The sequence below is a fragment of the Littorina saxatilis genome, linkage group LG13 (assembly GCF_037325665.1).
Source record: "Littorina saxatilis isolate snail1 linkage group LG13, US_GU_Lsax_2.0, whole genome shotgun sequence".
In the NCBI taxonomy this organism is placed as follows: domain Eukaryota; kingdom Metazoa; phylum Mollusca; class Gastropoda; order Littorinimorpha; family Littorinidae; genus Littorina; species Littorina saxatilis.
In genome coordinates this window covers 40721492-40735062 of record NC_090257.1, presented here as the reverse complement: position 1 = coordinate 40735062, position 13571 = coordinate 40721492, and the positions used below count along the sequence as shown (strand labels likewise).

The 13571-nt window shown below is 43.4% G+C and overlaps 1 protein-coding gene across 4 annotated transcripts in view; it reads left to right on the top strand.

Annotated features, from left to right (window-relative positions):
* Window positions 1-4324: 4324 nt before the first annotated feature.
* The window catches only part of LOC138945745 (glycogenin-1-like), a 40573-nt gene continuing 31326 nt past the window's right edge, over window positions 4325-13571 (top strand). For all 4 annotated transcript variants that reach the window (XM_070317246.1, XM_070317244.1, XM_070317243.1 and 1 more), the window contains exons 1-3: window positions 4325-4420; window positions 10210-10351; window positions 13286-13460. In XM_070317246.1, the coding sequence (XP_070173347.1) occupies window positions 4408-4420; window positions 10210-10351; window positions 13286-13460 (330 nt within the window). In that variant the 5' untranslated portion in view covers window positions 4325-4407. The remainder of the gene's footprint in view (window positions 4421-10209; window positions 10352-13285; window positions 13461-13571) is intronic.

The following is a 13571-nucleotide window of genomic DNA, read 5'->3' as shown; positions in this document are numbered from 1 at the left end:
ACGTACATTCCCCCTTTCTCTCCCCTGATGGGACGCCTCAGTCACTGACTGTGTGGCCAAGCAGTTCTCTCGGGTGCGTATCGCTGGCGGCGCTACGTGTCATTTGTGCTACGTGTCATTTGTCCTACGTGTCATTTGTGCTACGTGCCGCTATCGCTACGTTGATTAGTGCTACAAATAATTTGTCTATGAGTTGCTATCATTCGTTCATTATCACTACGTGTCGAAAGCACTACATCTTTTAGCGCTACGTGTCATTATCACTACGTGTCGATACCACTACTTACTGACGACTCTCTCTTTGCTCTCGCTCTCACTCCTTCTGGTTTGTGTGTGTGTATGCATGTCTGTTTGTGTGTGTGTGTTTGTGTGTGTTGTGTGTCTGTGTGTGTGTGTATGTGCGTGTGAGTGTGTGTCTCTCTATCTTTCTCTCTCTCTTGCTCACTCGCTGGTTCACTCACTCTGTCTTTGTGTGTCTCTGTGTGTCTGTGTGTCTGTCTGTCTGTCTGTCTCTCTCTCTCTCTCTCTCTCTCTCTCTCTCTCTCTCTCTCTCTCTCTCTCTCTCTCTCTCTCTCTCTTTGTGGCCTTAATATAATAAACCATTCTGAGTTCTGAGTAATCTCTCTCTCTCTCTCTCTCTCTCTCTCTCTCTCTCTCTAGTCTCTCTCTCTTTCTCTCTCTCTCTCTCTCTCTCTCGCTCTTTCTCTGTACCTCTTTAAAATCGCACTCTCCTTGTCTCTCCCGCTCTCCTCTTCCTCTCTCTCCCCATCTGTCTTTCTGTCTTCTCTCGCTCTTTCTTTCTCGCTCGCTCTTTCCCCCTCCCCCTCTCTCCCTTTCTCCCTCTCTCTCTCTCTCTCTCTCTCTCTCTCTCTCTCTCTCTCTCTCTCTCGCATTATACCGTATATACATACACGGATGTTTTTTTCTGTGTGTGAGTTTGTGTGTACGATACCGTTAGTATGCATGCGTTTGTGCGTGTGTGTGTGTGTGTGCGTGTGTGTGTGAGAGAGAGAGAGAGAGAGAGAGAGAGAGAGAGAGAGAGAGAGAGTGCTCAGAATGGTTTAGGCCACAGACTCATATATATATACAAACCACGCAGGATGGGGGAAGAACAAAATCAAAACAAAACAAACACACACCAACAACATCCATGAAATAAATACGTGGTTAAAAAAAGAGAGAGTGAGAGCGATCGAGAGAGAGAGACACACACACACACACACACACACACACACACAGACAGACATACAGATCCGACAGACAGCTATGCAGACAATATTATTACACACACTCACACGCACACACAAAGGAAAGTGTATGCCGTTTGAACATGTAGTAGTGCTATCGACACGTAGCGCTATCAACACGTAGCGCTATCGACACGTAGCGCTACAGTACATTGGTTTTTCAAAAATAGTGATATCGACACGTAGTTCTATTGAGACGTAGTGATAATGGCATGTGTGTATTGTGGCAATAGCACTACGTGCCGATAGCACTACTGTTTTTGGCAATTTGTGTCGATAGCACTACAGAAAATAGCGCAAACGACACGTAGCGCTAGCGGGACGCACCGGTTCTCTCTCTCTCTGTCCCTCTCTCTAACTCTCTCTGTGTCTCTGTCTGTCTCTCTCTTGGCTGCACAACTTGACTGAACGGCATTTCCCTAATTGAAACAAAACAGGGTACATACTGCCTTTTTTAAATTCTTTTGTGTGCGTGTGTGTGTATGCCTAATTCAGTCATGTTGTTGTTGTTGGTTTTATTCGCTTGATCTCATTTCAAGTCATTTTTTTCGCTTGGATATGCAGATGTGTAGACAGTCAGTCTTGGTCGTTATCGCAAGGAACCCGACAACTATGATATCGCTATATGGCACTGAAGGAAGAGAGTGAGGAAGGCAACAGGATCATTCGCCAGGATGCCAGATTTCCGGCTCAGTGACAATGTGACTTCAGTCACAGTGAATGCAAATCAGGTTACCTCTCAGTCTCAGCGACCATGAGACCAGCAAATGTTCCAAAATTAGGAAACTAAGCCGGGGTCCAGGGGCTGCATAGGCCCCTGGTCGGGTCCAGGGGCAACGCCCCGGTAGGGGGTTCAGGGTGGCAAAGCCCCCTGACGGAAAATCAGTGAATGTTAGAATTATAAAGGCCATTTTGGGGCCTCTCCTGATAGCAAAAAATTAGATCATGCCTTTTTAAAAAGCCATAAAAACCACAAGAATAATATGTTTTAGCATTTTAAACAAAAGTGTAATTTATAACAATCACACACACACACACACACACACACACACACACACACACACACACACACACACACACACACACACACACACACACACACAAAAAACTTACCCCAAAACTTTTCGATCGTAAGAGCTTCCACAGCCGACAAAACAATACGGAATCCAGACGCCATGATGCTACATTTTTCACCTTCGGCGTTTGGAGATCGGCAGCCAATCAAAACAAACCGCAAACCGCCATCGGTGAATAATTAAGCCTAGGCGATAATCGTCGGAGATCGACAGCCAGTCAAACGCGACCCATGATACTGCTATGGGTTCACGCGAGTGCTGGGGTGCGAATGCACTGACTTCAGACGCAGACAGCTTCAGCTGAACGGTTCATACCACCACCACCCCCCCCCCCCCCATTTTTTTCTCAACGAATTTGCATCGATCTCAAGAATGGTCTGTGAGCTAAGAAAAATATCGGAATTCCGATAAAATTCGGACCAGTCCCATGTCTGAAGTGTGACTCAGACACTGATTCAGATGGCAACAGGCACTGACGATCAACAATTAACACTGACCGTAATAAAAATATCATCATTGTTTGTCCCATGTGTTCGTCTAATCAGAGATATTGTAGCAAGCTCTACAGAATAATTTTCTAATCAAGTTAGGGGAAGGGCTCCTAATATGGACCGGCTCCTAATATGGACCACCTCTTGATCTGACAAACTAACGGCGCTAGAGCGCTAAAAACAATTTCATTCGCTGTATTCACCCTATCTGGATAACTTGCGCGTGTCAAAACAGTTGCAGAAACACAAACCTCAAAACTGTTAGGCTTTTTATCTTTTTTTTCACTTTTGGCAGCGTTCACTCTAACCGTCTTTGACGCCTAAAACGGACTCGTTTCTGTCCACAGCCAAAGCTTTTATCACACAAACATTGCTATATATGACAGCTAAGACCGTATTTGTTACATTTTAGCAGTTTTGACCCGAGTTTCTACTGCAAACAAAAATAATAGCAAAATCTCAAAGTATGTGTGAGTCCCCTAATATGGACCACCTTCAACAAATCGAAGAAAATAAAAGCTAAAGGCTATTTTCATTAATTCATTCAAAAGCTTGCTGAAAATAACCTATAACTAGCCTTCGAGCTTTCAAAAAAATATATCAAATTGTCTTCTTTTTGCGGAAGTTGATAATTTCACTTATTTTCACTCTGTTTTTGATAAGCTTCTTCAGTTTCCTGGTGTGCTTCAAATAATGCTCTCATCAACCCGAAACAGATAAATCTAAAGCATATTTGAATTAGTCTGACATGCACAATAAGTTGTATCATGTTATTTTGAAGTAAAGGGGGCTTTTGACAGTGATTCGTGAAGGCTGCTTCACTGGTCCATATTAGGCGCCCAGGCTCCTAATATGGACCCTTTGTGATTTTTTCTGTATTTAATTTTTGCTGAATATCTATCAAAGCTATTTCACTCTAATTAGGCCTAACGGTTAACCTAAGAGAGAAGGACTACCAAACACAAAATGAAACTTCTTCGCAAGAAAACAAGCTAGTTATCAGCATGAAACAAAAAGTGGTCCATATTAGGGGCCCTTCCCCTACTGATAAAATCCCGGCGCCTCCTCCGCCGGCCGTGTGGGCGCGCGAGCGGGCGACCGACTAACTTAATCGGATCCACACAAATTAAGCTCTACTAAGGCTCTACTCTGTGCCAGTGTCAGTGTGTGTGTGTGTGTGTGTGTGTGTGTGTGTGTGTCAGTGTCACTGTGCCACGGTGTGGGTACAGTGATGATCATACTGACTGCATAACTAAACTATGATCAATTAAGCCTGTACTAACAGGTTTTTATCGTCATCCAGCCCACATTTTTTGCAAATAGATCCATTTTTTTGCTTTATCAGCTAGCAGTTTCGTATTACATGTTATTCAAACTGATGCATTCGATATGAGAGTGATTCAAGGTTTGGAAGACTGATTCTGGCCAGTCCGGGCATCAGTGTTAGATTCCGCTGGTTTCCGCTCTCGTGCGAATCAGCAACAACCACGAGGCAAGTCATGTGATATAGTCTGGTCGTTTCATTGGCTAGTCATTGTGCTATTCCTTTCGTGGGCTGTGTACTGTTTATACCTCACACCTAACGGATTGAGGATGGGAGACAGAGGTAAGAACTTGCTTTCATTACATTTCGGTTATTTCGCCACGATAACTGCTGTAGGTGGGCATGTGTGTTCATTGGTAGGATAGCTTGCGCTTGTGTGTTTCACAACGGAGGTTGCCGGTAACCACGGTGTGAAAAAACGGCGAACATTTCTGCGCAGTGGTTTCCCAAAGGGGGTCGTGTCATTGACTGTGCAGTGATTGCACGAGAGGGGCGTTCCGCTGTGAAGCACGTGAACATGCTGGCAATGTTACCTGTGCAGCTCGTTTTACAAGTCGCTTCGTCGGGATTTTTATTATGTCTTCCACAGTCACGCCACAAACCTATTGATTTAGACCTTGAAACCCCATATGTTGCCACACGACTTAACACACAGCTACGGTAGTTTCTTAAATGCTGCGGATGCTAACACAAAGTAACCGGTAATCTTGAACTTTAGCGTGTTAAATTCATAGCTCAGAATCCAGAGGCATTTAACTTTTTAAGTCTCCAAATTTGTAGAACCTGCACTTGTAATCATAACAAGTCATTTTAGATCCATTTGAAGTTACGGAATGAACTCCGATGAACTGTACGAATGCATTTTGTTTACATGGGTCAAAGAAGGAATTATCCGTAGGATCAGACAAGGGAGACAATTCTTTCGTGTAAATGATGTCCCATGGTTGACAACGTACGCCATTTTCAGTGCATTTTCGTCGATTGAACAACCAAATTAATTAATTATGCTTTAGTTTAAAGCTCAATTTCACGACAAATGTTCTTTGGCTTGCTTACATGGACTTGTATCAAAAATAAGTAAAGAATGTCACTGGATTCTGAGCTATGAATTTAACATGCTAAAGACAAAGTTCAAGATTACCAAGTAACCTTGGTTTGCAGAATACACTTGCCAGAGTTAGATGTAATATTTTGATATTGTGTTCTTCTTCCATGTAGCACGCAGGGTCTTCAGGTAGACCATCGTCAGGCCCTACTAGCGTGTTAGTTTCTTTACCATCACTTGGTCTGTCAGTCATTCATTTTTACAAAGTTTAGGGTTAATTACTATTACTAGAGTCTGAAAGTGACATGAAGAATTTCTTAATGTTGTAGGGTACCCAGACTCTGACAGCATTCCATCCCCAGAGAAATCAAAAGTAGCTTTCATCTTGAATACGAGACCCTACTTTGGAAGAGATGTGTCATGGGCCGGGTGGTGATGCCTATCTATCTTTGTTTCTTTACTTCGCTCTACATGTTGAGTCCACAATAATACAACTTTTTTTTCTACTGTTTTAACAATATTTAAAATAAACAAATGCAGTACTTGTTACAGTATTTATAGTGGTAATTGATGGGTGACAAATCAAACACCTGTCTTGATATAACATTCTTTGAACAGAGAACTGAAAGTAAGACTGCAAAGTTTTGCGTTCCCCCCCCTCCCCCCCCCCTCCCCCCCCCCCCCTGCAGTTGAGATCAGTTGCCATATATATGAGAGAGAGAGAGAGAGTTCAGACAGAGATAATCCAGACATAGAATAATGATAGTGTGTGTGTGACTGTGGTGTGTGTGAGAGAGAATCGAGACAAAGATATAGAGTATGGGTACGTGCAGTGAAGGATATGAGACCAAGAAACGGATGCAAACACTTGTCTTGATACAATATAATTCTTAGAACAGAACTGAAACTGAAAGTATCAAGTTTCCACCTGCTATTCTGATGTCAAGGTTAGGTAGCATGGCGGTTGAGTAGGAGTGCGTGCATGCCATGGAATATATGAGATGAAGAAATGGATGTCAATAATTTGCCATGTGCAATGTTGCAGAGGGGTCTGCACCTTGTCATTTGTCACAAGCATTATTTTTAATTTCTTTGAAATCAGCGTGCCCTAAATTCTGTTATCAGCAAGTTTTTGTGAGTAAAATGAAAGTTATGTCAAGAGATATCCTTTCCCAGAAAAGCACAGAAGCATTTTCATGCTACATGTATCATTTTCTCTTTCTGTCTATAACCAGTCCACAGCCTGTGGTTCTCCCACACCTATACTGGCCTGGCTTTTGTACCTTGGCAAACCTCCCAGAGGGAGGTGCTATTCTTGTGTAATGGCTCTTCTCCCCAAATAGCTAGCAGATGATATTAGTTAAGATGTTTAGTCATTGCAACATGATTTATAACTCTTCCCATTTGTTAGTTTATGGTATGCTGATACATGTACAGTACATACTCTGAAGATTTCAGTATTAGGGAAGGTAGCATGCAGAAACGTGAGTGATTGTATTCTCATTTACTTTACTGATGGCACACACCATAATCTGTAGTCGTAAGAATGTATTGCGTAATCTCATTGGCTGGGGATGTCAGAGAGAAGAATTAGGGGTTATCATGCACTGTCTGGTGGTACAACAATGGGCCATGTTCCACTTCCACAACCAGACCAGAGACTTACAAAATGATGCCTTTCTACTGGTGTACACAATCATCTACATCACCACAGACAATCAATCAATCAATGAGGCTTATATCGCGCATATTCCGTGGGTACAGTTCTAGGCGCTCTGCAGTGATGCCGTGTGAGATGAAATTTTATACGGCCAGTAGATTGCAGCCATGTCGGCGCATATTTACCTTTCACGGCCTTATTCCAAGTCACACGGGTATGGTAGACAATTCTTAAATGTGCCTAAGCAATTTTGCCAGGAAAGACCCTTTTGTCAATCGTGGGATCTTTAACGTGCACACCCAATGTAGTCTTCTTCTTCTTCTTCTGCGTTCGTGGGCTGAAACTCCCACGTACACTCGTGTTTTTTGCACGAGTGGAATTTTACGTGTATGACCGTTTTTTACCCCGCCATTTAGGCAGCCATACGCCGTTTTCGGAGGAGCCCAATGTAGTATACACGGGGGGTGGTTCGGACACCGAAGAGAGTCTGCACACAAAGTGTCTGTGAAATAAATTTCCGCCGAACCTGGGATCGAACTCACGCTGACAGCGGCCAACTGAATACAAATCCAGCGCGCTACCAACTGAGCTATATCCCCGCCCCATATAGACAATCATCTACATCACCACAGCCACAAATGAACAGCCTGGCTGCTTTCTCTGCAGAGTGGGATTAGTTTTGCTGAATTAATTTTGCAGATTGCAATAGGTGTTAGTTACATATATTACGTGTATATTTTTTATTCAGAACATAATTCCAACTCCAGACACAAAACAACCAGGCCTCAATGGAAGAATACTCTTAGTCGTATCCCAGGTAAAAGCAAAGATGGATATCATGATTACACAAAGATTTGCAGGGGGAGGAAGGCATCCTTCATCTCACAGAAATGGAGGTAGAAGTTTCTCTTTGCTGCACTTGCCCAGGTTTCACAGTGTGACAGTGAGGAATGCAGTGCTCAGCACTACAGCAGTGCCTGTAGATTGGCAGTCACAGCTCAGGAGACTAAAAAGATGTATTGCATTACTCTCTGCTAGGAGACTAAAAAGATGTATTGCATTACTCTCTGCTTCAAGTAGATTTTCTTCGTTGTGGTTTTGTTTTAGCACTAAAAAGATGTATTGCATTACTCTCTGCTTCAAGTAGATTTTCTTCGTTGTGGTTTTGTTTTAGCAGCATCTTCATCCTTATACTGGAGGGCTATTCAGTGTGTGCAGTCTGGCATCCACCGCTCGGGAGACTGAAATGATGTACTGCATTTTTCTCCGTGTCAAGTAGCCTTCTCCCTTTTGTTTTGTTCTTTCTTTTTTTCAAGCAGCATCGTAGACTGGAGGGTTGTCGGCCTCCATTCAGCAGTGAATGTCGTAATGTCTTGTTGCTCAGACACTTCGTTTTAGACCGGCACGGTTGGCCTAGTGGTAAGGCGTCCGCCCCGTGATCGGGAGGTCGTGGGTTCGAACCCCGGCCGGGTCATACCTAAGACTTTAAAATTGGCAATCTAGTGGCTGCTCCGCCTGGCGTCTGGCATTATGGGGTTAGTGCTAGGACTGGTTGGTCCGGTGTCAGAATAATGTGACTGGGTGAGACATGAAGCCTGTGCTGCGACTTCTGTCTTGTGTGTGGCGCACGTTATATGTGTCAAAGCAGCACCGCCCTGATATGGCCCTTCGTGGTCGGCTGGGCGTTAAGCAACAAACAAACAAACTTCGTTTTAGGGTGGGTGCGCCATTGTGACATGCCAGTGCTCACCATCATGCACTGATGCAGGCATGCACAAATGCACATGAACTCATACACACAGATGCACATGAACTCATACACACAGATGCACATGAACTCATACACACAGATGCACATGAACTCATACACACAGATGCACATGAACTCATACACACAGATGCACATGAACTCATACACACAAATGCACATGAACTCATACACACAGATGCACATGAACTCATACACACAGATGCACATGAACTCATACACACAAATGCACATGAACTCATACACACAGATGCACATGAACTCATACACACAGATGCACATGAACTCATACACACAGATGCACATGAACTCATACACACAAATGCACATGAACTCATACACACAGATGCACATGAACTCATACACACAGATGCACATGAACTCATACACACAAATGCACATGAACTCATACACACAGATGCACATGAACTCATACACACAGATGCAGACATGTGCACACACGTACACATACATGGTGTAGCGTACTAACTTGAAAACGGGGACAGACTTGGGAGAGTGAGGGTGTCAAAATGAGATGCCTATGGGTTAAGTGATTTTAAAATTTGCGTCGATGTTTAGAATACATTAATTGTACTGACTTTTTATATGAGCAGTGCCTAATCCTTGGATTCTTATGTCTGGCCCACCTGAGTAATAATTCAATAAGTGAGTCTTACTTCTGAGCAGTGTTTGTCTGTATGGACGACTGTCGGGCAGGAGATGTAACAACCATTAGTTTCGTTGTACGTGTAGCTGTACATGAAGTTTTATCAACAGTGATTTGTAATTGCAGGAAAGAGCTTCTTCCTTATGAGTTTGAGCTTCCCTTTCCTTCCAAGTTTTGGTGGAAGTATTGAATGCAATAGTTAAGTGTCACACTTGTGGAGTTTTGCTGTGTGTGCAAAACTTTCTCGGTCCTTTCCTGTTGAGCACACACGCCTGGTCAGCTTCGTTTACGGGAAGATAAACTTGCGTTTACTTGCAGATAGACTTGTGTTTCAGTTGCTGTTAACAGAAAGAGACATACTGATTTGTCTTCAAGTATGGTTTTGAGCAGTGAACTCTTCAGTTAAATGAGATTATAATTGACGAGGAGAAACTTTGTTTTGTTTCACTTGCTCCTACCGCTGTGGGGGGTGGGTGGTGGGGTGAAAAAGCTCTGTTTTGTTACTTTTATTAATTCACAAACAGGACAAACGGACAACGCTTGCCATTTGTAGACTGAAATATCACAGTATCATCAAGGGCTGATTCAGGTACAGTGGTACCTGAGATGTGAGGCCCCTTCGATGAAGGGACAACTTTTTTATAAAGGAAACTTTCTCTAGTTCCCTGGGCTAGAGTTCCCTTGGCTAAAATGTTAAGCAAAATATACTTGTCATGACATGGTGCCTACAATATATATATACATGTGACAGTTTGGGCTTGTTCCAAGGGTGTCCTTTCACCACAGGTACCACTGTAAATTCTAATGAGTAAGGGCAACATGGGTGCAGTGGTATTGTTGCTTCGCAAAATTATTAGAACAGCACGCACACACAGTCACTTTACTTATCAAGTTGTGACATCATTGACTGATATGATTTCTCTTGTTGCAGGAACGCGAGAGGCGTGGGTAACGCTAGCTACAAACGATGCGTATGCATTGGGAGCTTTGGTGCTGGGCAATTCCCTGCGAAGGGTGGCCACCACGCGGCGAATCGTGGTGATGCTCACAGAGGGAGTATCTCAGGAGATGAGGTATGGCCTGATTATAATGACTAACAAATAGTAATATTTAGCTAAGACGTAATTACTAATTTGGGGTTGAGTCTAATCTAATAGGCCTGATTAAAATGACTCAACATTGAGCCAAGATATTATCACAAATTTTGGGTTAAGTCTAATCTAATAGGTCATTGATCAGTGATTCATTGACATGCTGTTACAATAACAATGTCCATTCTCAGGAATGTGAAAACAAGTTAGTAGAATGTGGCTTAGCTGCTAATGTGGGAACTGTGATGCTATTTTCTGGTTCCTTGTGAAGACTATGGAGATGAGAAACACCTAAACACGCATACACCTAGGTAGCGCGACTCTGTTGCTGCTAGCTTTCCACTGGGAGGAAGCGTCCCGAATGTCCCAGTGATGGGACAATAAAGTAATGAAAATGAAGTCTGTGCTATAGTTTCTCAATCACTTCAAAGGGACATGCTGAGTTTAGACCCCTATTTTTTTCTTGGAAAAAAGGTGTGTGTGTGTATTCTGTGTAGTTTGAAAGCACCCTGCCGTCAGGAAGAATAATGAACAAACATCACCCCCTAGTTTTGCAACAGTTTAGTGTTGATCAGAAGCGCTGTCCCTCAGAGGAAGAAAGCTTGCTTGTTGGAGTAGAAGGCAGTATCTGCCCTGTATAGCCTAGCCCTGGTTATCAGTGGTAACCTTTTGATAATGGTGGCCTGTCTAGTCTGTCGGCTCCCATTAGGGCCTGCTTTTGCTCATCCTAATAGGCTCTGCTGCTTAGTTTCCAACTCACAGTATTACATACTACCAAAAAGTACCATGATTATGTTGGACAATTTGAATCACACTCAAAAGCACACTTGTTGCTTGTTGGACTAGGCCAGCTTCTTGCTTGTGGACTTGACCTGAATGGGACCAAATAGTCTGTGTTTCTTTCGCAATCCAGTACTCTTTTTTGGGGTAAAGTATTTTAGGCAGAAGAAAGTCTCGCTCTGGTTCTGTTCACCGGAAAACTTTGAAAATACCAGCAACTAGTCATACCAACAGGTTGATACTCTATTTTGTTCTATTTTGCATTTGAAATTAAAATGTAAATACTTTTTAAAAGGTTAATACTTTGTGTAAATCATGTCAGGATATGTGGCCTTTATAGAGGTGGTGGTTTGAAAAATGACCAGGGTGATCACCAAGATACCATGCTTGATTACGGACTGAAGTAAAGATGCTTTTGTATAAACTGACGAGAAGAGGCGACCTGCTTGTACTGTGGTTGTATCAAGAGAATGCATCAGAAAACCTTGTGATCTTTGTCAAGAAAGAGAAAAGAATGAGACCGTAGTCAGATTATGCCCTCCAAGCAATCCTCTTATCTGGAGTTCTGGCACCTGTCCTGCTAAGTCTCAATCAACTCGGCTGGCACCGGACTAAATCATCCTGTCTTTTTAGCCTGTATGCAGGGAATCACTGACTTGTGCTTTCTGTGTGGCAAGAGTCATGCAACTCTGAATGTCTAGTTTAGGCTTGATGGGGGCCCCGGTAGCTCAGTTGTTAGAGTACTGGACTTGTGAGGTTAAGGTTCAAGTCCGGGCCGAGACGGCACAGGTCAACTCTTATGTGCAGACTCAGAGACAGTATCCATGTTCCACGCCCGTGTCACCACTGTGGCACCTAAAAGACCTCCATCATTCTGCCATAAGTGCAGGTGGCTGATAACACCAGAACATGCATACTCTGTTGCTGCTAGCATTCCACTGGGAGGAAGCGACCCGAATTTCCCAGTGAAGGGACAATAAAGTAATGAAAAAACGGATGAAAAAAAAGGTCAATAGACGAACTTTGGAAATAAGTCAGTCGGGTTTTGTATGGGTTATGAAAGCGTGAATACTCTTGCTTATATTGAGACAAACTTTTGTGAAACACACCCCTCGCTTGTCACTGGCCTATAATGTCACGTGTTTCAGACACGCCCCTCGCTTGTCACTGGCCTATAATGTCACGTGTTTCAGACACACCCCTCGCTAGTCACTGGCCCACGTGTTTCAGACACACCCCTCGCTTGTCACTGGCCTATAATGTCACGTGTTTCAGACACGCCCCTCGCTTGTCACTGGCCTATAATGTCACGTGAGAAAGTTTGCCTCGATAAAAGCAGGACTATTCACTATTTCACAACCCATGCAAACCTAACAGTTATATCCGAACATTGTCTATTGGTGTGCATTTGTGTGTAGACACAATTCATGAGAGAATTTACATTTGCACATACACACAGTGACACACAGACTGAAACGGACAGACACAGTCACACACACACATGGTAGGACATGAACAGGTAGACTGAACAAGTGTATGCAAACCTTGCTTTTTAATCAACTCGGAGCATGAATATGTTCATGTCGCATGCAGAGAAGTGTATACAATGAGTATACCCTAACCCTAATCCTACGTGTGCGACATGACTTTTCAGAGAGCACATCAAATGGCTCTGGCCGACATGACTTTTCAGAGAGCACATCAAATGGCTCTGGCCGACATGACTTTTCAGAGAGCACATCAAATGGCTCTGGCCGACATGACTTTTCAGAGAGCACATCAAATGGCTCTGGCCGACATGACTTTTCAGAGAGCACATCAAATGGCTCTGGCGCATGCTATGCCCTGTGATTATTAATGTTAGGCCAGCCGTTTTCTGAACAGGTCTTGTTTTGCAAGCTGTACAAATCCTGGCTCTCCCAAAAAACATGGAATGCCAAGCAGTCAGATAAAGTAATTACACTTTATACTTTTATGATTGCACAGACGAATTAGCAGCGGTGTGAAGTCGACTGCCAGTCTGTTACCGATTTTATCTCTGTTATTTTCAGATTGGTAAAGGTTGAAAAAAACCATACTGGAAATGTGTAGTTAACGCAATGAGTGCTAAACCAAAGCCTAATTGTTTGCGTGCAGAGGTCAGCTACAGGCTGTGTACGATGAGTTGGTGACCGTGGGCACAGTGGACAGTGAAGATGAACGCAACTTGGCCTTGCTGGGTCGCCCCGACCTCAACCTGACCTTCACCAAGATCCACTGCTGGGAGCTGACCCAGTACCAGAAGTGTGTCTTCCTCGATGCAGACACTTTAGTGAGTAGCCCTCGCTTTTTTCACGTATCTTTCCTTCTTGCCTTTCCTAAGTCAATCAGCAGCTTGTGTTCTTGCTTGTATGTTATTTATGTTTGGTTGTTTCTTTGTGTG